General features: G+C 38.0%; 1 protein-coding gene across 5 annotated transcripts in view; it reads left to right on the top strand.

Annotated features, from left to right (window-relative positions):
- BRINP3 (BMP/retinoic acid inducible neural specific 3) overlaps window positions 1-22,881 on the top strand; it is a 419,821-nt gene that overhangs the window by 239,518 nt on the left and 157,422 nt on the right. For all 5 annotated transcript variants that reach the window (XM_055144368.1, XM_055144369.1, XM_055144371.1 and 2 more), the window contains exon 5: window positions 22,186-22,291. In XM_055144368.1, coding sequence (XP_055000343.1) covers window positions 22,186-22,291 — 106 coding nt within the window. The remainder of the gene's footprint in view (window positions 1-22,185; window positions 22,292-22,881) is intronic.

Below are 22,881 nucleotides of genomic sequence, written 5' to 3'. Positions count from 1 at the left end.
CGCATTGGAGGCTCTTTCAGGGTCAGGGGAATGAGACCCAGCTTGCTACTTGTTACTGCTTTGGGCATATTAATACACCATGGGGACCTTGCGAGGCTGTCCCATGTGGGCAGGAAACTCCTGGTAGTTTGCCAGGTTCTCCCAGAGGGAGAAGTAGGCTATAAGATATCTCTCGGCCTGGAAGCGGTCATGCATGCTTCTGGGAGCTTGCTTTTAAGTTTCTGGATGCTGACCATTAATGGGATTACACTGCCGGGGGCAGTCCCTGAGTGTGACCACCTAGATACTGGGAAATGGGAAATCTGGGCCGAGAAGGCCCAGTCCCGATCTGAGCAGGCTTGGAGGTCTCAGACCCGGGTCCTATACACCTGAGTTCCGTTGCTTGTACCTTCATGCGTGAAGCTCATCCGAACATGTGAAGAGGGGCCTTGAGCATGACTTCAGGCGCTGGGAGCTCTGCTCGGGGTGGAGAGGGAAGCCGGAGCCCATCCCCTCCAGTATAAGATAGGACCTCAATAAATGCTAATTGAAATTAAATGAATCTAACTCATCATGAACAGTATAGCAATCAGAATCTATAGCAATCCAAGATTCCCACATTACTAAATTAGGTAACAAATTATAACTATAGGATGGATGCTGAAATAACTTTGAAAAGCTTCATGGGATTTCTCAATAGGCTTCAGTCTTTCCACCTATTGATATTTCTCCATCCTCTGAATTTCACAGTGCTCTTTTAGTAAGCATAAAATATTGGGTTCCTGTTTTTGGAAATTTCTTGATTTTAATAGGAATATGCAGTTACTTTTTCCTTTCAATAATTTTTGTTTCCCATTCCTTTTTCTCTAAAGCATCAAGATTACCTAAGGTAGGAAATGACAGAAGTATAACTAATATGCAAAACTCTTGGCAGAAACTCATCTTTCATATGCCTTCGTCACTTAGCCTGGAATACATGCAGTATTTTATGGGGTGACACTCAACAAATATTTGTGGAATGTGTTTTGTTGAATTCGCGAAATACCAGATGTCAGTAACAAAGCATAAAAAGGAAGCTTATCTTCCAAAATTATGTAGATTCACAGTCTGTTGAATTCATTTTATAATATATTTGACAATCATTTGTAGAAATATTTCTATTTTTCCATTTGTTGAAAGCAAAAGTATTTGATTGTTTTCAAGATTATCATATTTTAATCAACCTTGTCTCAATAAAAAGAAAAACTGGATTGGCTTTTTGCCATTTGAAAATAGATCTGCAAAGTAACTTATGATTATATTAATGTGGATGAAATAAATGATTAATAAACTATATCTGCTTTTTTTCTTGCTTTGTAATTATGAAATATTTTTAATAGGCCAGAGCAATAGTACAGCAGGTAGTTTATTTTCCTTGAATGCCTTTGAATTTGGCATCCCATATGATTCCCAGGCACCCCCAAAAGTCATTCCTGAGGGCAAAGCTAGTAGTGACCTGGCTGTGGCCCAAATAGCTTACTAACTAACTAAAAGAATAAATCACTGTATCACTGTCATCCTGTTGTTTGTTGATTTACTCGAGCGGGCAACAGTAACGTCTCTATTACACTCAGCCCTGAGATTTTAGTAGCCTCTCCTTACTCGTCTTTCCCAATGAATGGAGGCTCTTTCAGCGCCAGGGGAATAAAACCTATCGTTACTGTTTGTGGCATATCAAACATGCCATGGGTAGCTTGCCATGCTATGCCCTGTGGGTGGGATACTCTCAGTAGCTTGCTGGGCTCTCCGAGAGGTATGTATATATCTTTTACTGTATTTAAGATATGAATACACCATGGGGAGCTTGCAAGTCTCCCATGGGGGCAGTAGACTCTTGGTAGATTGTTAGGTTCTCCAAGAGAGAGAACAAGGCTATTAGATAACCGAAGCTTCCGGAAGCTTGGTCTTACAGTCTCTGGATGTTGGCCATTTCCAGGGGCAGTTTGGGGTGTGGCTGCCAAGCTACTGGAAAATAGGGGGTCTGGGTGGAGAAGGCCAAGTCCCAATATGAGCAGGCTTGGAGATCTCAGCCCTGAGTCCCGCACATCTGGGGTCCCCTGCCAATCCCTTCATGCGTGAGGCTCGTCCAAACGTGTGGAGAGTGGCCGTGAGCATGGCTGTGGCTGGATAAAAGAATAACCAAAAGAATAAATAAAACTGAGAAATATTTTTTAGAAAACTTTCAGGTTTACAGTAAAAGTAAGAGGAAAATACAGAGAGATTTTCCATATTCTCAGATTCCATACATTCATAGTTTCCTTCCTATTTTCAAAATTACTTATGAATAATGCATTTTATAGTAAATTCACACTTTTTCATTATTGTAACAATCTCTTTGTGGATCAAGAAAAAATAAATAAATGAAATTGAATAAAAATAATAATACCTTTTTGACTTATAAACATACTTCAACACTTTGAAATTATTAATATTTGATAGTTTGCACTATGTTACTTAGTACTTAGAATATATGATTTAGACAAATGTACAGTGGCACTCTCCATTATTATGGTGTCATACTATTCTCATTGCCTTAAAATTTATCTGACTCACCTATTCATTCTCCCCCACTTCTTCCCACAATCATTGTTTAACATAATCGTTTTATTGTTGCCATATTTTTAAAAAGGTATTGTTAAACATCATTTTAAGTTAAATGCAAAAAAACCCAATTTTAATCCTGCCTCTTTCATTTAACTGTATCAATGTCATTCCGTTGCTTATCAATTTGCTCGAGCAGGCACGAGTAACGTCTTTATTGTGAAACTTGTTGTTACTCTTTTTGGTGTATTGATTACACCATGGGTAGCTTTCCAGGCTCTGCCATGAGGGTGAGATACTCTCAGTAGTTTGCCGGGCTCCCCAAGAGGGGCAGAGAATCAAACCTGGGTCGGTTGTGTGCAAGGCAAATGCCTTACCGCTATGCTATTGATTAATTTAATGGTCAGCAAAGAAAAACTATCATTGTGGGAATATTATTTATTTATTCATTTCAATTTATCTTACTGGTTACCTGGGATAAAATTAAATTCTTAAAAAAAGAAATAGTCACTACTTTTTCTTTTATTTATATATTTGCACTATGAGTTCCTGGGTGGCTTTGTGGGTGACTCCCTCACTTTCCATTCCTGCCTGGAAACTTCCCAGGCCCTGGGCTGCCTCCCCACATCCTCTCTGACCAAGGAAGACTCTTTAGTGACAGTTGCTGTGTGGTTTGATTTCTGTTCAGTGTACAGAGCTGGGGGGTTTTTGCCGGGATAAGCTCCAAGGAAGGTGTGTGCCCAAAGAGAACCGGGCAAGCTACCAAGAGTACCCTGCCCCCATGTCAAAAGTTAGCAAGCTACCCATGGCATATTTGTATGCCAAAAACAGTATCAGGACTCACAATAGAGATGTTACTGGTGCCCACTCGAGCGAATCGATGAGCAACAGAATGACAGTGATACAGTGATATATTTCCACATTGCCCCTATTTCAGTGAATTATGTAACATCAGATAGAAGCTGCATGCAGAGCAATAAAGAATTCTGAACCAGGTAGTGTCCCCATTTCACTCCATAGGATTGTGTCATCCTGCTCTAGTGAACTATTCTCTTTACCCATCCAATTATCTTTTACAGTAATATATTAGCACTTACATTATATATCTATTATCCTATTGAGAGTTATATATTTATGCTGCTTGTAACAATGCCAGGCATTTATTAAGTTCCGTATAAATGTCAACTATATCAATTATGTTGATTATTGGAAGTAATACATGAAATAGAGTATCAGAAGACTCGGGCAGTAAACCTAAGACAGAAAACAGTAAAGTGAGGGTCCCTTTATTGGCTCCCTATGGTATTGGTTAGTTAATTGTTCAGAAAAAGGAGTGTAGATTTTTCACATAATGTCACCAATATCAATGCCAAATTCCTCAAGGTTTCTTTATTAAACAATACTCCACTAACCTATCTTTAGTTTTTATGGTTTTTGTTTGTTTGGGACATGCCTGGCTATGCTCCAAACATACCCCTGCCTCTGCTTTCAGAGATTACTGCTAACAGTGTATAGAATACCTGGGATCTGAGGCACATCAAGGGTGTGCAAGGCACTCATCCTGCCCACTGTACTCTCTCCCCAGCCCTCTAAAATATGAACATTGTTATTGTTCAGTTTTTGAAAACCACTCCTGCTTTTGCTTGGGGGATACTCTTGGTGCTGTTTTCAACTGTTACCCCCTGCAGGCTTTGGGAGTTCTGCAGTGCTCCCCTGTATTATAAGGTTTATCAGAATTTCATTTTCACTTTTTCACCCTTTCAGAACACCTACTTGTAAGGCGTGCACTCTAGCTCTTTGAACCATCTTCCTGGTCCCAAATTCAAACACTCTTTTTTTTTTCCCCCTTTTTTTTGTCAGAATTAAAGATGACTCAGCTAGGTTTAAAAAGCAATTTGTGATCTGATATATCATCCCAAATTTATTTTGTGTCACTTGGTAAGGTATATTTTCCACATTACACTACTTAAGAAGGGCTCGGAGTTTAAGTGATCAAAACTTCAGATTGCTTCTTTTCACTGCAGCTGGATTGTAAAAGGTTGAGGTTAAATTACTTTTACATTTTAAAGTGCACTTTTAAAGTGCATTAACTTCTTAGCATCTCTGCCCTGAAATACTGCACTAATTTGATATTTGTCCTGTGTCTTTTTTTTCCCTCCTACCTAATCGAGACAGAAATCTGAGTTGGCCTTAATTGTATTTTCTTTACTTTTAAACTACTGTCCTCTATTAGCAATTTTGGAGTCATAAATGGAATATTGTGTCATCTTAAAAATGATTATATATTTTCTTTTAAAGTTAGAGGTTTCCCTGAGAAATATAATATTCCTGTCAAGCCTAAAATATATAGCATTAGTCATTTGTGACTTATGTAACTAGAAAAGGTTGGAACCTGTTTTAGTTAGGTGCATGAAAAATGTACTCTCACCTTCACATAACTCAAAAATGGCTAAAGCAATTTAGTTCAAACTCTCAAACAAGTTCACCTTTGGTCCAAGTTAAAGTTTGAAAAATCTCATTTCAAATGGAATCATTGCCAGAGAATTATGATCTATGCTAGAGAGAACAATTTAGAAAGCACTTTTAGAACTTATTGTATGCAATTTTTATATAATTTGAAGCATTTTTTTTGCTTCTCTTTTTCCTTGGGGAAGATTGATTTTATTTAGACGTCTCGCTGTAGTTCACACCAGTCTGTCTTCAGAATAATCTTGATATTTTCTTTAATGGAAATGAATTATAATTTTTAATTTGAGTTTTCTAATAACATGATTTTATTTTAATATGATTAGTTAAGGGTACATAACATTAATGAATATTTTTTGTTCATATTGTTCAAGTTTAATCAATAGAATTGAGAAACAAAAACATATAAATGACATTTGATTTTTGTAGTTGATAGAAATAATCAAATGTTCTATTCCCATGTCAGTATAAGATTTATCAGAATTTAAAATTGCCCAAATGATTTTCTACTTGGTAGATATTTGGTTCATATCTGTGAGGAGTTATATATAGTTAAATTTTAGGACTAATAAAAGATAAAATACTTTTATTTTTCATATTATGATATGAAAAGGTGGTTAATTGGTAAGTGGGATATTTAGAAAGAGAATGACAGAATGACAAAAATAAGTTTATTGCAAGGACCTTCATTGATTCTTTTCTAAAGATATTGAAAAACTACTAAGAATTCTCTAATCTGTATCTTTATGAATTTATAGGGCTAGAAAAAAACAGTTTGGGCTAAGACGTTTGCATGTCACCAATCATGGTTAAATCCCCAACACCACATTAGGTGCCACTGAAAAAAGCCAAATATAATCTCTGAGAATCCCCGGGTGCTGCCCCTATATAATACATTTATATGCATATGTGTACACACATGTTTGTGTGTGTGTGTGTGTGTGTGTGTGTGTGTGTGTGAGAGAGAGAGAGAGAGAGAGAGAGAGAGAGAGAGAGAGTGTCTGTTTGTATGTATCATACATTTTCCCCATGGTCAGATAGGGCTTGTTGTTCATACATTGCATTGACCTGGGTATGATTCTACAGTGTAATAGAACCATAGAGAAGGGCTCCGCCAGCATTGCCTCTTCTCCCTGACTCAGGGCAAGGACTCTGCCGGAGGCTGGGCCCAGGTGAGGGCACTTGCCAGACAGACTCCGGGCCTGGCACTCTCGACCCCTGGCTCTCCCAAGTCCCCCATTCAAGGCAACTGTGCTCAGGCTTCACGGAGAGAGTACTCACACCTGCCGAAACTGAAATGGGCTTCAGGGAAAGTGGGACACAGACGCCTCTTGTCACAAGAGCTGGGCTGGGTAAGGGCAGTGCAGGTCAAACAGCTCCTCTTCAGACCAGGCAGTAACCACCCCAAGCGGGGAACTTCCCAGCCTGTGTCAGGGAAAGTGTCCGTACATACATAGTACCATAGCACTGTCATCCCGTTGCCCATCGATTTGCTCAAGCGGGCACCAGTAACGTCTCCATTGTGAGACTTGTTGTTACTGATTTTGGCATATCGAATACACCATGGGTAGTTTGTCAGGCTCTGACGTGCGGGCAGGATACTCTCAGTAGCTTGCTGAGTTCCCTGACAGAGACAGAGAAATCAAACCCAGGTCAGCCACATGCAAGGCAAATGCCCTACTCGCTGTGCTATCGCTCCAGTCTATATACATACATACATCAAACACATATATGTGCGTGTATATATTTTTACATATACAGAGAGCAATAGAGACGTTACTGGTGCCCACTCGAGTAAATTGAGGAACAATGGGATGACAGTGACAATGATACATATATACACATATATGCATATATATACACATATATATGTCTATACATATATATCTATGTCTATATGTATGCACATGCCTCTCTCTATATAAATATAAGTTATTGCCCTTCTCAAATTAAATGTTACTACTCTTAAAAGAAAGATGTGTAAGTTTGAGATCTCTAAAATTATTATTCTTTTGGTTTGGGGGCACACTTGGTAATGCCCAGGGCTTACTCCTGGCTCTCTGCTCAAGCATCACTCTTGGAATGCTCAGGAGACAGTATGTAATGAGAGAGAGAGGAGAGAGAGAGAGAGAGAGAGAGAAAGAGAGAGAGAGAGAGAGAGAGATACAGAACCAAGGAAAAACTGTGGATGGTAAAATTTAAAGGCAATTTAAAGAAATAAGAGAAATTCTGCATATTCTGTGTACGAAGAGTTGTGTTTACAGCAAAGGTTATAAGTTATTTTCTCTATTACTTTATTCACGCCATCAACACAGCTTTGACCAAATAAATTTACAGCTATTTTCTCTCATGCGACCTCGGGCACTCTTTATTTCCCTCTTTGAAGCTAACCTTGCTTGTGTGACTTTGCGCAGGATAATCTTAGTGGACATGGATTAAAGACTTGAAATGTACTTTTCTGTTTGATATCCTCCTCTTATTTTTCCATGGTGGTCATTGAAGAATTTTCTCACTGCCATCTCGTCTCACACCCCAAATGAATTCTAAAAAATTGTATTTCAGCCCAGGGCATGGCTGGAGCCCAAGCCTGGTGCAATCCTGACAAGGAAGTAGCAGCAGATACACAATCCACTAAAAATAAATCAAAGTGGAACATGTTTAGCATTCTTGACTAAGAGTTATTTCAAGGTCATCACTGTCATCCCATTGTTCATCTATTTGCTCAAGCGGGCACCAGTAACATCTCCATTATGAGGCTTGTTGTTATTATTTTCGGCATATTGAATATGCCACGAGTAGCTTGCCAGGCTTTGCTGTGCGGGCTGGATACTCTCAGTAGCTTGCTGGGCTCTCCGAGAGGGATGGAGGAATCAAACCCACGTCAGCCATGTGCAAGGCAAAAGCCCTACCCGCTAGAATTATGTGAAGAAACCAAGTAGTAGTTTGGATATCTGTAGCAAGCTTTTGCCATGAATAAAAATTGTATTGCAGTTAGAATGACAAAATTGTTAACATTGTAACTCAGAAACAAAATGGAGTACTTATTGAGTAGAAAAAGTTGAATGGTATAGGGACAAGTTCAGTTGTTACCTCATGGGATATCAAAGCCTTAAATGATGCAATAAAAATTTGGGGGAAGGTGGAATTTCTAGTACTACATTCCAATAGATTAACAATGCAAAAGAAGCTAGAGAAAATGAAAGTGGATTTAAACCAGAGAAATAAGCTGATTATGGTACTTCCACCATTTCAAGATAGAACATCAGAAAATGTACTTTATACAATCAGTACTGTGATTGTATAAATCACAGTTTGTAATTGTAATGAGTTTGGTGTCTGAAAACAAGTTAAACACTATAATATTCAAATGCACAGCAGAACCTGGCAAGTACCTGGTGGCGTATTTGATATGCCCAAAACAGTAACAATGATGGGTCTCACTCCCCTGACAAGGCCCTGAAAAAAGCCTCTAATGCAGCACCGTTCGGAAGGAGAGTAAAGAGAGGCTGCTAAAGTCTCAGGGCTAGGACTAATGGAGACATTACTGGCTCCCCCTTGAGCAAATTGATGCACAATGAGATGACAGTGATACAGTGATAATATTCAAATAACTTATGGAAAAAATAAAAGAAGTTATATGTGTTACTATAAATCATATGGTTTAAGACACAATATGAAAAGTGAATGAAAAAATAAAGAGAAACCAAGACAAGAAACTCATGAAAAATAGTAAAAGAATAAGGTACATAGACATTTGATACAGTGTTTAGATGAAGATAAATATATTCATATTTATGATCTAAGTTAATTAATATTAGATTTATGGAGTAACTTTCTAAAGGGTAACTGAATCAATGAAAACATTTTTAGTAATAAAACATTAGCATTTATGTGTTAGTTCTCCCTCACCACCTCTTTTATGACCATTGAAAGAGTTAGGAGTTAAAATAAAAAATGTCAAGACCATTCATTTAAATTATCTCATTTTGTGAGAAGCTTATAACCAATTAATGTCGCACTATTTACTTTAGAGGAAAAATTGGGGTTTGGCATTAAACCAAGATTTATTTTTTTATAGGTTCTAAAATTCAAGTACAAAGAAAATATAGCAGGACTTCAAAGGGTGTCATTATTCTGTACAATCTGCAAATAAAAAATAATTGCTTTAGTTTTATGCTAATAAGAACTTTAACTATAAGAAATTATGAAATAACTCTAGCATCTTCTAATCTATATTATACAATTTGAAGATGTTACTGTAAGTAATAGGCTGAAGCGATAGCAAAGCGGGAAGGGCTTTTGCCTTGCACGCAGCTGACCCAGGCTTGCTTCTTCCGTCCCTCTTGGAGAGCCAGCAAGCTACCGAGAGTATCCTGCCCACACGGGAGAGCCTGGCAAGCTACCAGTGGCGTATTTGATATGCCAAAAACAGTAACAACAAGTCTCCCAATGGAGACGTTACTGGTGACAGTGATACTGTGAGTAATGACTCAGAGACCATGTGTAGCAGTCAATTCCTGACAACACGTGGTCTCTGAGCATCACCAGGTCTAGCCTTAGAGGCCCCTGATGTGGGGGGCCAGCACTAGATGTGACCCAAGTAATCCCTGGGACTTCAGGGTTTGAGCAGCATTATATCCTTGGTCCTTATATTGAACTTCTGGCATGACTGGCAGATAATTGCAGGTGGGCCCTTTGGCCAGTGGAGCACCACCTGCGAGGTTCACCTTATGCAAAATAATTGACTAAAGTACTTCAGTATCTAAGTTTTTGGTTCAATTTTATAAAATAAACATTTGTCAATGTTTAGTATGTAATTATCATAGCTGCTATATAAGTAGAATATAAGTATATTTTCTACACAAAAGAATGATCACAGTTGTATATGAAATGTTTTTCCATGTTGTGTAAGTATTTTTATCCAATGGGTGACACAGGATATTCCTATCTGTAGTTGTCCAGGTAGCTAGTGGCAAAGCTACACGTAAAAACCAATTTACCATTTGTGGTTAGGTGACCTGTCAGGAGACCTCATTGCTTTGTTCTGCAAGCGTGAAAATTTAGCAGTAACAATAGGTTAGGTATACTATGAATATTTGTCATTTAAAATATATCAATATAGCCTTTGAAAAGAAATTGAATTGTCCACAGCCTAGATTCTAAAGTGTACAAAAGCTTTAGAGAAACTAGAGACAGTTCTGCAGTCTGCTAAAAAGATAGTTACAGTATCCATTTCTAAAGTCTGTTTCCTTATGTCTAGAATGATCCATGAAATTTTCACTTAAAAACTTTCCAGGAATAGCTCTAGCAGGGCTAAAGCCAAAATACCTGAAGTTAGACACTGCCTTGCATATGGCCAACCCTGGTCCAACCCCCAGTATCTTACATGACCCTGAAGGACTGTCAGAAATGAGCACTGACACCGGTATATCTCAATTGCTTTCTGATTTCCTAACTAGTAGTAAGAAAGACTTTGAGAGAGACAAGGAGGACTGCTGGTAAGAAGCACAATATGTTTTATTAGTCAATGAATTTAAAATTATAGTGAGTTAGGGCAGGAGCATCTAGCCTAAAACAGCTGAAATAACATCTTAACAGAATGCTTATTAAATGAAAACTCAAACATTTTATCATTCCCCATATTTTGCTTGGACATAAGCCAACAAACTCAATATGTTACCAAGATATGGCCACTTGTTTGTTCACTGAGTTAAGAGGAGATGAAATTATAAATTAGTTTATAATTTTGAAACTCTTTCACAGGAGAATAATTAAAACAAAAGAGTTTCTTATAGTTAGGTGCGTCGAGCTTGAGTAGATTAGAATAAAGTATTTCTTTAAATGGTTTTCCCTTATCAAGCTGAAAATGGGGAATTTGATGAGATCTGGACGAAGCAGTATTTTGTTAATAATCTTTTGTTGAAAAGGGAAATCATATAAAATGACACCTTGAGTCCCCCCACCTCTCAATTAATATATAAGTTTACAACATCAGATTTTAGTGTTTAGTGTCGCTAGGAATCACACAATGCTGTGGCTAAGAGACAGTCCAGAGATTCCAAGTTTGACAATCACAACCCAGTACATGCTGTTGAAGGGCTGTGCCTGTGAAAGGCTCTTGCCAATAAAATGCCATGTAGTCTCAGAGGTGCCATCGAGATCAGAACTCCTTTTGGCATGCTGTTATCTGCAGGAAATAAAAGAATAGTATGAAGGAGATAAGATTTAAGAGAGACATTAAAAGAGAAAGATAAGACAGCAGTGTGAGTTCAGAAAGGATTTTTTCTGATTTTTTTTAAATTTTTTTTTCTTCCTCCCTCCCAGTCCCTTTGATTTTATTTCTAAATGTATCCCGGGAAGTTTATAAGTATATAATTTTAAAAGGACTAGACTTCTTCCTTTTTTATTTTGTTGTTTCTGTTAATTTTATGAGGAAAAAATATCCTAATAATAAAAGCCCGTCTAAGTTGCAACTGAAAAAGAAAATATAGGAGAGAGAAGCAATGCTTAATGCGGATACAGTCATGCTGAGGAAATTGGCCAATGTACTATTTTTTTCCAGATTAGAATTTTAATAGTAGCTGTGCAATTTAATAACATCGATGCAGTTTGAGTGGACTATAGGATCCCTGTTCTTATGTAATTATCTTGGTTCATCTAAAGTCATCTTGGTACTGAACTTGACTGATAACCAGTTGCAAAGGAAATTGGATTCATCCTAACTTTTATTGAAGCGAAGCCAATTTTTTTTTTTTTTTTTTAATGACAGCAGAACTATTTCAGTCATGGGCAGTTGAAACAAGAAATTCACTCCTGTCTTTTTAATTATGCCGAGTCTGTTGAGTTTTAGAATAGTGCTCTTATCAGTTCTCTCAGGCACTTGTTTAATTGGGTGACACATGGAAAAATATGACAGTCTCAGGATAAATGTGTAGTTAATTTGTACTCAAGCATTAGGTGTCCTGTTATGAAAAGATAACCAGTCAGTGTTTTGGACATGGTTAAGGAATTCAGAAAAATATTTGCTACCACAAGGATATTCAGAAAGGCTATCATAGAAGGTTTCATGTTTTAAGTCTTAAGCAACTGGGAAGTGTTTCTTAAGTATGTCACAATAGCACTATGAATTATGTGATTTCAGAGGAGCAATACAAAAGTTTTGGTAAAAGTAACTTTTAAAGGAAGGGTGGGTGCTTCAATAATGCAATCATGGGTTTATTCCTAAATTACAAGAGCATTTTTAAAATCGCTTTTTTTAACATTTAAAGAGTTTCTCAACATTATATACAAAGAAGCATATGTTTCACCAGGTGCCCTGCTTTAGGAAGTTAGAACGGCAGAGCACTTTGCTGTTGGCACCTTCACAGTGACAGATTGCTCTGCGCGCAGGACTAGCCGTGATGGACAGGAGAACCCTTGATTTAGCAGCCAGGATCCTCTAATACAGTGACACGTATTTTCATTCCCACTCCAGCACTTGACATTTGCATTTGCACCGTTTTAGTTATCCTGTCCATAGAAACAAAGGAGAAAATGCAACATGCAAGTATCTATACCAGCTGAATAGTCAGTTCACGGTTAACCACTTAACTAAGAATCCAGGTGAGTTCCACTTGGACAGATTGGGCAGGTTTGGGGAAAAACCTATGGAGAAAATAAATGATACAGCTCCGGACTCATGAGGGAGGAGCCTTCATTGTAACCCTTCACACATGTGTCTTGGCTTCACATTTTGTCCGTGAACTTAGTGGCATTTGCTCAATTACAGGTTAGAGTCAGTCACATCTCTGCCATGTTCTGTTTGCTTCATTGCTTATTCCATCAGAGCAAAGAGTATCAAGATAGGGGGATAACTTGGAGTGATCACAGCTGACGGCACACAAAAAGTGGGAACAGAAAATAAGGACAACCATAGGGAACAGCCCATTGTTGTTTCCTTTACCAACTAGACGCCACTCTCTCCGGGGGAGAGGGGATATGTGCTGAGGACTCACGCAATCCCTGTCTTCCGTTTCTCTTAAGTGAATTGTAGCTTTGCCTGCAACTTCTCTTTTGGTATTTTCTTTTATGTGGGATAGTGAACATAACCATAAAAATGATACTAAAATGCTAAATGCTATTTATTTTGTATGATCGTTTACATGAGTTCTGAGACAATAGCATTTGTATTCTGAAACTCCATTAAGAATCCTCTTCTTACCTTTCCCTCCGCAGTTTGTGGGTGGACATGTTAGGTAGATTCACTAACTGGAAGGCAGTGATATTATAATACATCAAATGCTCCACAAAGAGAAAACATTCTGCAGTGTTTTTCTTCTATTTGCTTTTATTTAAAAACGAAATGTAAGAAATGTGACTTTAGATTACATTTATTCTTCTAGTGAAGCAGCAGAAAAGAACCACCGGCACTTTTGAATTCCTTAACGCTTATTTCCCTGGTCTAGGGCAAATATCACTCAGGCCCATGGAGTTTGGGGAACTGGGGTGGCTGCCGAATAATGCTCCCCAGAATGCTAATTGCCAACCCCTGCTTTGAACCAGAGTGCACTGTGTGTTTGTTGCTTGAAATGTCCCTGTGGCAGTGAAGCTTTACTTTTTATTATTAATGTTAAATATACAGGGGACCCTTAGCCATCAGTGGTGTAATAGCAATAACCTTTTAGACTTGTATTATGGAGTATAAGGTTACCATTTACATAACATTGTCAGTTATACATACCAGAGGTATAGCTGTTATATTATTTTCCCAAATGTCTATATATGTAGTGAGGGACTTAATGGGAGAATTTTATTTTTGCTCTAGAGTTTCTTGCAATTGGCCTGATTTGGAACTCTGTTATTTTAAAAATAAAATAGGGTAGGTAGGACTTAATTATAGATTTGACCTCACCAAGACCATTCAAGTATCACATACACATAGTTAAATTTCATGGTTACCATGATTTAAGCTCAGAGAAGTCCAGATATTTCTTGGAAACTTGTTCAAACTAAAATATGCCCAGTGTACCTCACAGTGCATCTCACAAAAGAACCAGAGAACCATGTTCTAAACCATATGTTACTTTGAATACAGAGGAACACTTTAAGAACCAGGGAAAGGGTCTGGAGCAATAGCACAGCGGGTAGAGCCTTGCACAGGGCTGATCCAGGTTCGATTCCCAGCATCCCATATAGTCCCCTGAGCAACGCTAGGAGTAATTCCTGAGTGCAGAGCCAGGAATAACAACTGTGCATTTCCAGGTGTGACCCAAAAAAAGCAAAAAAAAAAAAAAGCACCAGGGAAAACTCTTCTTTCCCAGCCTTCTTTGTAATTTTATATTTTACTATGAGATTCAAGGACATAAATAGTCATTCTCATCAGGTTTACCCCTGGGTGACTAAAAGGAGTGCATAAGTGCATTATTTTGGTGGAGGAATAACTATGACATATAAAAAGGCAGGCTGACCAAATGGCCTGAACTCTCAGTCGCCAACACAAAGGAAAATACACCAAGGAAATTGCTCCTCACAAGGCAAAGTTTGATTTGTCCCTAAAGAAAAATTGTGTTCTCTCTCCTACCTTAATCTCCTTAATTCTTATTTAATTCATGTGCTATATGCCAAAAACAGTAATAAGAAGTCTCATAATGGAGACGTTACTGGTGCCCTCTGGAGCAAATCGATGAGCAATGGGATGACAGTGACAGTGACAGTGTCTATAATTTTAGAGAGTCAGGCCATACCAAATGATGCTCGAAGGCCACCCCTGGCTCTGTACTTGGGCACTCTGAGGGGTGCTTAGGAAATCATATGTGTTTTAGGCTAAGTCATATTCAAGGTCTTAACCACCACTCTAGCTTTCTCTGGGTCCACATGTACTGCAATTTTTCCTCATTATTTCTCATTATTTGTATTCTACAATGGAAAATAATGGTATTCTATGCTTTTACCACTATATATTATCATTGTTTATAATTATATATTATATCCACGTCTATCTGCATTAGTCCTTCTACAGAAGTTATATATCACTGCAACATGATCATCCCGTTGCTCATAAATTTTGCTTGTGCAGGCACCAGTAACGTCTCCATTGTGAGACTTGTTACTGTTTTTGGCATATCGAATGCCCCACGGGTAGCTTGCGAGGCTCTGCTGTGTTTTCTAAAGGCAATTCAATAATTTCATGATATCAATATTTAAAATTACATTATCTGTTTAATTTATTGGGAATAGAAGTAAGAGAAATATTCTCAGCCTAAACTTATTTGCATAGATAAATGATTCAGTTAATGATATTTATTCCCCTTTACATTGAGTTTGCATTTGATTTGTGTCTGTGCTTTTCATAGGTGAAAAGATTAGAGTTATCTCAACATTGATTATGTATCATGTAATATTTTAAACTCAAAATGCCTGTAGAATGTCATGATGCAAATTGTGTGTAAATTACTAAATGGAATAAATACATTTGGTGGAGGTGAAGAAAATTTAGCATTATGGTCACTTGCTCTTTTTAACTGAGTGCATAAAACATTTTATATATCAACATGTACTTTTTCCACAAAAAATACTGTGGGTTAGAAAATAATTTTTAAATGATCTTTTTGCTACATATTTTAAAACTAATATGATTATTTTGTTTTTATATGTTACTTGTAATTAACAATAAGTCTGAGAGGCTAAAAATATAGTATACTGGTTAAAGTTCTTACTTTGCATGCAAAAGGCTCAAGTTCCCTCCTTATCACCACATAAGATCCTCTCCCCACAAGCCCTGCCAGGAGTAGTTACTGAAAGCAGAGCCAAGATTAAGACCTGAGCACCACTGGGTGTGGCCCAGAAACAATAACAAAAAGAAAAAAATCAAAATATAAACAAAATCAATAGCTTTAAAATTAACTTTTAATTTAAATACAAAAATAAAAATGCATCACAGCTACAAAATGGGGGAAAAAACTACATCGAATTACAATTTGCTATTAAGTGCTTGTAAAGCATTGAAATAAGTATTGATGACTGGCAGATGAAATGCATAGTGCCGTAGTTTCTTTGAACTCAATATTCTGGATCAAAAGATATAATACAGGAATTGATGTACTTTCTTTACATATGGTCCCCTGAAACCTTCAAAAGGGATCCTTCACTGCAGAGCCAGGAGTAACCCCACAGCACTGCTATTACAAAAAAACCACCACACACACAAATAATTAAATGAACTCAATATTCACATGAGTTAGTGTAGGATAACATTGGTTTTCCCTTTCTGTTTTGCCGCAGGGAGCTTAGGTTTATTGGGTTGCTCCCATCACAGTGCTCCCATTCCTCTGTGTTTATTTGTAACTTCGTTCTTTGTGCTCTGTTGGTTTGTAAATATCGTTTTCCTTTTCTCCTTAAATCCTTTGTATATTTAATTCTGAACAATGTCCTTTTTATATGGTCACAAGACAGTTAATGCTATGCTTTTGTAACTTGGGAGTTAATTGACTGAATGATATTTATCTCCTGGACATTTGCTTTCTCGACTTAAGCCTCAGTTGCCCTTACTACACCCCCAAAGCAGGGTCCGGACAAGAGACTAGATGGACCCACGGCAAGCTGTGAACTATTTGCTACTCTGGCATTGAAATGGGTATGGCCAAAGTGCCATAATGCTTAACTATAAATTAATAGCATGGTCATGGACAATTTCTGTCATGATACAAAAAGTAATAACTAGATTCTGACCCTGCTAGGGTTAGGAAAGATTAATCCGGGCTGATCACTCTAGTCTGAGTCTGTGGTGAGATGTTCCCAGGAGAGCCACCCTACAAACTCAATGTATGTCTTACTGTGTCCATACAAAATAACTAATATTAAGAAGAATTAAGATGTTAATTAGAATGTTGATTAAGTTACTGGACTAAGGAGGAGAGGAACACCCCTAGTGTTTCTGCCCTTGAGCCAAATGGGCAGTCAGTCAGGAAGGGATTTCTTCTGTTGATTCTGCTACTGGACTGACTGTAGCATCTGCCCCCAGTGCTGGGTAGAGAGAGGAGAGAGTTGGAGTGATGAGAGAGAGAGCAGGGCAGCAAGATGGAGTGCAGAGACTAGCAAAGGGGATAGAGGAAGAAGGATGTAGGGGAAGAATTCAGGAGCATGCGCAGGGAGAGGGCGAGAGAGAACACAGAGATGAGCAGGGGAGACAGGAGGAGGGAATGAGGGGTAGTGTGAGACCAGAATGGGGGGCTTAGACTAGAATAGGTGAGTGTGGAGAATGGAGTAAACGGCCACTGACCATCAACCGGGTTGGCCCTTGTTTCCTCCTCCGTCCGCCCATGGCATCGACTGTCCAAGACTGAAATATCACTGATAAACATATAATATTAAATACCATTGATATTATATATATATATATATGTATAGTAGCACTGTCATTCCAATGATTTGCTCAGGCGGGCACCAGTAATGTCTCCATAGTGAGACTTGTTGCTACTGTTTTTGGCATATCAAATACACCATGGGTAGCTTGCCAGGCTCGGCCGTGTGGATGGGATACTCTCGATACCTTGCCGGGCTCTCCAGAAGGATGGTGCAATCGAACCCAGGTCGGCACATGCAAGGCAAATACACTACCTGCTGTAATATCACTCCAGTCCATATATGTATTTTATATAAGTATAATTTTAAAAGTTAATTATAGGTGATACTATATATATAGTATCACATGTATATAATCACACATGTAGTATCACCTATAGTTATCTTTTCAAATTATACTTTGTATAACATACATTTACATAGCTACATATATAATAGTGTAAGGTTCATTTATATACACATGTATAAATATAAATGAGCATTATGTATTTACCTTTATATAAGTCAAGCATAATGTCTCATAGCATTAATAAATGAACTCGTAGAAAAAAGTCTATTTCATTTCACTTTCAAGGTGATGTTCCCAGCACTTTCATCACTTGTATCACTTGTATCACTTGTAGTCCTGTTGATCTTTGATTTGCTTGAGCGGGCACCAGTAACGTCTCCATTTGTCCCTGTCACGTGCTAGTGTAGCCCAATGATATCTGCTTGCTTCAGGAACAGGAAGAGCCTCAAATCATTCCTTCAGGGTTTCGATGAAGAAATCTGACCATCTAGTTGGTGGGCGGCCACGAGGTCTTCTGACGTCCCCTGGAATCCAGTCGGTAACGCTCTAGTCCAGCGGTTGTCTCTGAATTGAATTACATGACCAGTCCATCTGATTTTTGATGCCTTGGCAAACGAGACAGCATGCCTGATTTTTGACCATCGACTGAGGTCAGAACTCCGGATTCCTTCTCTCACTTGAGTGAGATGTGATACTCCTAGCATAGCTCTTTTGATTACTCTTTGGGATACCCTAATAGCATTCTCATCCTGTTTGCATAGGGCCCAGGTCTCTGAGGCATATGTTAGTGCAGGAAGAACAGTGGAATCGAAAAGATGTGCCTGCAGTTGGCGGTTCTTTGTTCTCTTAACCACTTCTTCGACGCTCTTGCATTCCACGCTGCTCTCTTCCTCCTGAGCAGTTCTGGCACCAAGTCATTCCTCATGTTGATTTCTTGACCCAGGTACACATAGCTGCTGCATTCGGAGATGTTCATTCCATTGAGAGCAAATGGAGCTTCAGGAACCAGTTCGTTTTTCATGAACATCGTCTTGTTGAGATTCAGCTGCAATCCGACCTTCCCACACTCGTGGTCGAAGTCGGCCAGCATTTGTGCCGCTTGGCTAATATTTAGTGTTAAGAGGACGATGTCATCAGTGAAGCAGAGGTGGTGCAATTGCCGACCGTCTATCTTCACTCCCATTCTTTCCCATTCCAGTCTTTGCATGATGTTCTCGAGGGCGGCACTGAAGAGTTTCAGTGAAATGATATCATCCTGCCGGCACTGAGCACTTTCATAACAATATTTATCATTCTTGTGAATAACCCAAGACCCACAACATATTAGTTGATATTTTCATCAGTTTCTACCAAAAATATTTCATTTAATAAAACTTCATTGTATATTTATGACAGACAAAATGAATTCAATTTAGTTTGCCCATTTGAAAGTTTTAAAATATATTGGATAACAATTGGTTTGTCCTCTCCCCACCACCAGGTTTATTGGGTTACACCTATCACAGTGTTGCCCAGGCACCCACTTTCCTCTATGTTTATCTTTAACTTCTTTTTGGTGCTCTGTTTCCCCTGTTAATCACTCATTTCCCCTAATCAGATCCTGCGATTTATAAAATCTGGTTCTTCTAAGGACTCTGGATTTTGTATATGCAAGTGAAATATTGCTTTTCTCTTTCCTTTATGTCCTTTGTACAGTTTACTTTAGAGTAATTTCCTTTTTGTATAGATACAGGGAGACAGTTGATAAATATAATTCATTAATATTTATTTATATTTATTAATCTGCAAATCTTGTGTGACTAGGCATTAGGAATGATGGGCAGTGTGAGGCTGGAATAGGCATGCAGGGAGACTGGAAAGGGGGCCTGTTGAGGCTGGAACAAACAGAACAAACTGGAACAAAAAAATAGGCGAGTGATTACCAACCAGCCTATTGGCCCCATTCCCTCCTTCCTTTGCCTGTCATTATGGGCCAGCTGGGGTGGGCTTGTGTTAAGTACCCACATTTTGAACTCACAAAAAATAATTTCCGATTATTTTTGTAATCAATATCAATTCAGTTCTGCCTGATTTTCTTATCTTCTTACTTTAGACATTTTCTTATTTTCTTTCTTTAGATACATCTCTCTCTCTTTCTCTATCTATCTATCTATCTATCTATCTATTTGGTTTTTCTTTCTTTTTGGGTCACACCCAGCGATGCATAGGAGTTACTCCTGGCTCATTCACTCAGGAATTACTCCTGGTGGTTCTCAGGGGACCATATGGAATGCTGGAAATTGAACCCAGGTCGGCCGAGTGCAAGGCAAATGCCCTACCTGCTGTGCTATTGCTCTAGCCCATATCTGTTTAGGTCACACCTGGTGATGCACAAGGGTTACTCCTGGCTTGAGCAATATCACACAGCAGGTAGGACATTTGCCTTGCACACGGCTCACCCGGGTTTGATTCTTCCATCCCTCTCGGAGAGCCTGGAAAGCTACCGAGAATATCCTGCCCGCACGGCAGAGCCTGGCAAGCTGCCCGTGGCATATTGATATGCCAAAAACAGTAACAACAAGTCTTACAGTGGAGATGTTACTGGCACCCGCTTGAACAAATCGATGAACAATGGGACAACAGTGCTACAGTGCTACTTTAGATATTCATCCTCACAGGAATGGCATCACTGATGTCCTTGTATGCTTTCTCCTCACACTATGCATTTCGCTTTAATCATTTGATGTTTTAGGTTGATATTAAAAACCTTATCTGTGCTAGAGCTATTTCAGTGGATAACACAGACAATATTCCATGCAGCAGTGAACTTGTATTTCAGTGTAAATTGTCAATATTATTCTTGACAAATGAGTACATTATACAGTATGTGCAAAGCCAATTACCATTTTAGAAAACGCAGGACACAGTAAAGAGAAAGTTAATAATGGTTGGAAATGGTTTGTGTCTTGAGGTGTCACTGTCACTGTCATCCCGTTGCTTATTGATTTGCTTGAGCGGGCACCAGTAACATATCCATTGTGAGACTTGTTACTTTTTTGGCATATCAAATATGCCATGGGTAGCTTGCCAGGTTCTGCCATGCAGGTGAGATACTCTCAGTAGCTTGCCAGGCTCTCCGAGAAAGACAGACAAATCAAACCCGGCTCGGCCATGTATGAGGCAAATGCCTTATCTGCTGTGCTATCACTCCAGTCTGTGGTGAGGTGTATTTATTAAAAATAGTCCTAGTAGTTTAAGATAGAGATTTTAACAAAAACTTGATGAAAGTGAGGTAGTGAGCAAGGGATTTTTTTTTTGAAAAACATTCCTGGTATAAGACAAGAAAGAAAGTCAAAAATCCTAAGGCAGTAGAAAAATAAGCTGAAAAAAGCATTCACGAACCCAGTATGCTTGGAGTTGGGGAGAAGATGAATCCCAAATGATAATTTTGAATAGATAACAAGGTGTCTTTTCTGTCTAGAAAGCATTTAGGTTTTACCTTGAGAGGAAAATTCACTGTGGAGATGTGAACACTAGAACAAAATAATCTGACCTATGTTTTGCAAATCAGTTTGGCTATAGAGAGAAATTCTTTCCAAAACACAAAGATCATTGCAATTTGTCCCTATTTAGAAATATGTTTGGTTAAAAATATTATCCTCAGGATAAATTTTTAGTTTCACATAATTGATTAACTCCTCCTCATGTCCCCAAACTATTCATCCCAAGATACCCATAAAATAGAAAACAATCTACAGTGTAAGATTCCATAATTAAGTCCTAAGGCTGTACATTGCAAACCATAATTTTACAGAAATGGTAAAATAATACAAGTGGAATTCATTAAGGAATATTTTGTATAGGAATGTGAACATGAGCTCGAGCTTAAGGACAGATAAAATCAATTAAAAGAGGGAAGATTTTCTTTTCAACAAAGTTGAAGTAGAACTGAAAGATGCTGTATAATCATCAGCATAGAATTAAGAAAACCTAGTGATACAGTTGCAATAATAATCTGCCTGTTAGGGAAAAGTGTTTGGATGGAAGCCAAGAAAAACAATTGAATCTTTGATATCTCCACAGTGAGCAGGAAATTTTCATGTTTTTCAAGTAGAAAAAACGAATAGTAAATCCATTTCTAGACATTAGTCTGGTGGATGGTTTTCCTTTATTGAGGAAAAAAAATGATGCCAAACTAAGAAAAACAATTCTCCTTTAAGTCAAATATTGTTCTCCACCTAAAAGTTCATGCTCTTGTCATATTTTGGTTAACATCACTGACCTTGTATGAGTGATGTTTTTGACCAAAGAGAGCTTCCATTATTTTCCTGGAAGATTTATGACTGGCCGAGGGGAAGAAAATGGAATTGAAAACAAAGAAAGTTATTTCTCTCCTTGATGCTCTAGGTGCGCATATTGCTGGTGCATCAGATCTGGACCGCTCAGAGATGTTTACCATCAAACATAAAATATTAGTGTGTGAAAACTTCATTGAATTTAAATGGTATGGCAAAGTCTGATTTATGTAATAAAGTTGATGTTTGGCTCATCAGGTGACAGAAACACGGACGGGCCCCCTTGGCTGCAGTAACTACGACAATCTAGACTCCGTCAGTTCTGTTCTGGTTCAGAGTCCTGAGAATAAGATTCAGTTACAAGGTATGTAGGAAAATTTTCATTAATTGTCTATGATCCTTGATGAAAATTATCCAATTTGAGGTCTCACACACCAGTAAGCTTAATGTACAGTGAGCAGTTAAAACTCTCATGAAAGGCCTTGGTTGTAAATTTTCAATATCATAAGCAGCCTAGAACACATGGAGAAATTAGAAAATAGCAAAGTAAGTATTTATTTAAATTTAGTCACTTAAAAACCAAGTTTACACGATTCATATTTTACTTCTTTACAGTAATCATTATCTCCATAATTAGCATTTTTCTCCATAAGTCAGCCTGAGCCTTAATATTGTTCTTACTGATTCTGGAAAAATTATTGCCATCTTTATAAAATATAACAAGAAGTGCTAAAATTTTGAAATATGCATTATCTGGTAGTTAGAACTAAATTTATCTTCTAGAAAATAGAAATATACTTGAAATACATTAGTAGTTATATTTGTATTATCTCCATTGTGAAGATTGATTATATGTTAATATAATTTACAAAAATATGCATTTTCTAACTCTATTGTTGAAGGTAAATGGAGCATGTTATAATAAGAGTAACTTTTTACAAATGTTATCACAAA

The sequence above is a fragment of the Sorex araneus genome, chromosome 7, assembly GCF_027595985.1.
Source record: "Sorex araneus isolate mSorAra2 chromosome 7, mSorAra2.pri, whole genome shotgun sequence".
In the NCBI taxonomy this organism is placed as follows: Eukaryota; Metazoa; Chordata; class Mammalia; order Eulipotyphla; family Soricidae; genus Sorex; species Sorex araneus.
Note: the sequence above shows the minus strand (reverse complement) of the source record. Positions and strands in the feature narration are given on the sequence as shown.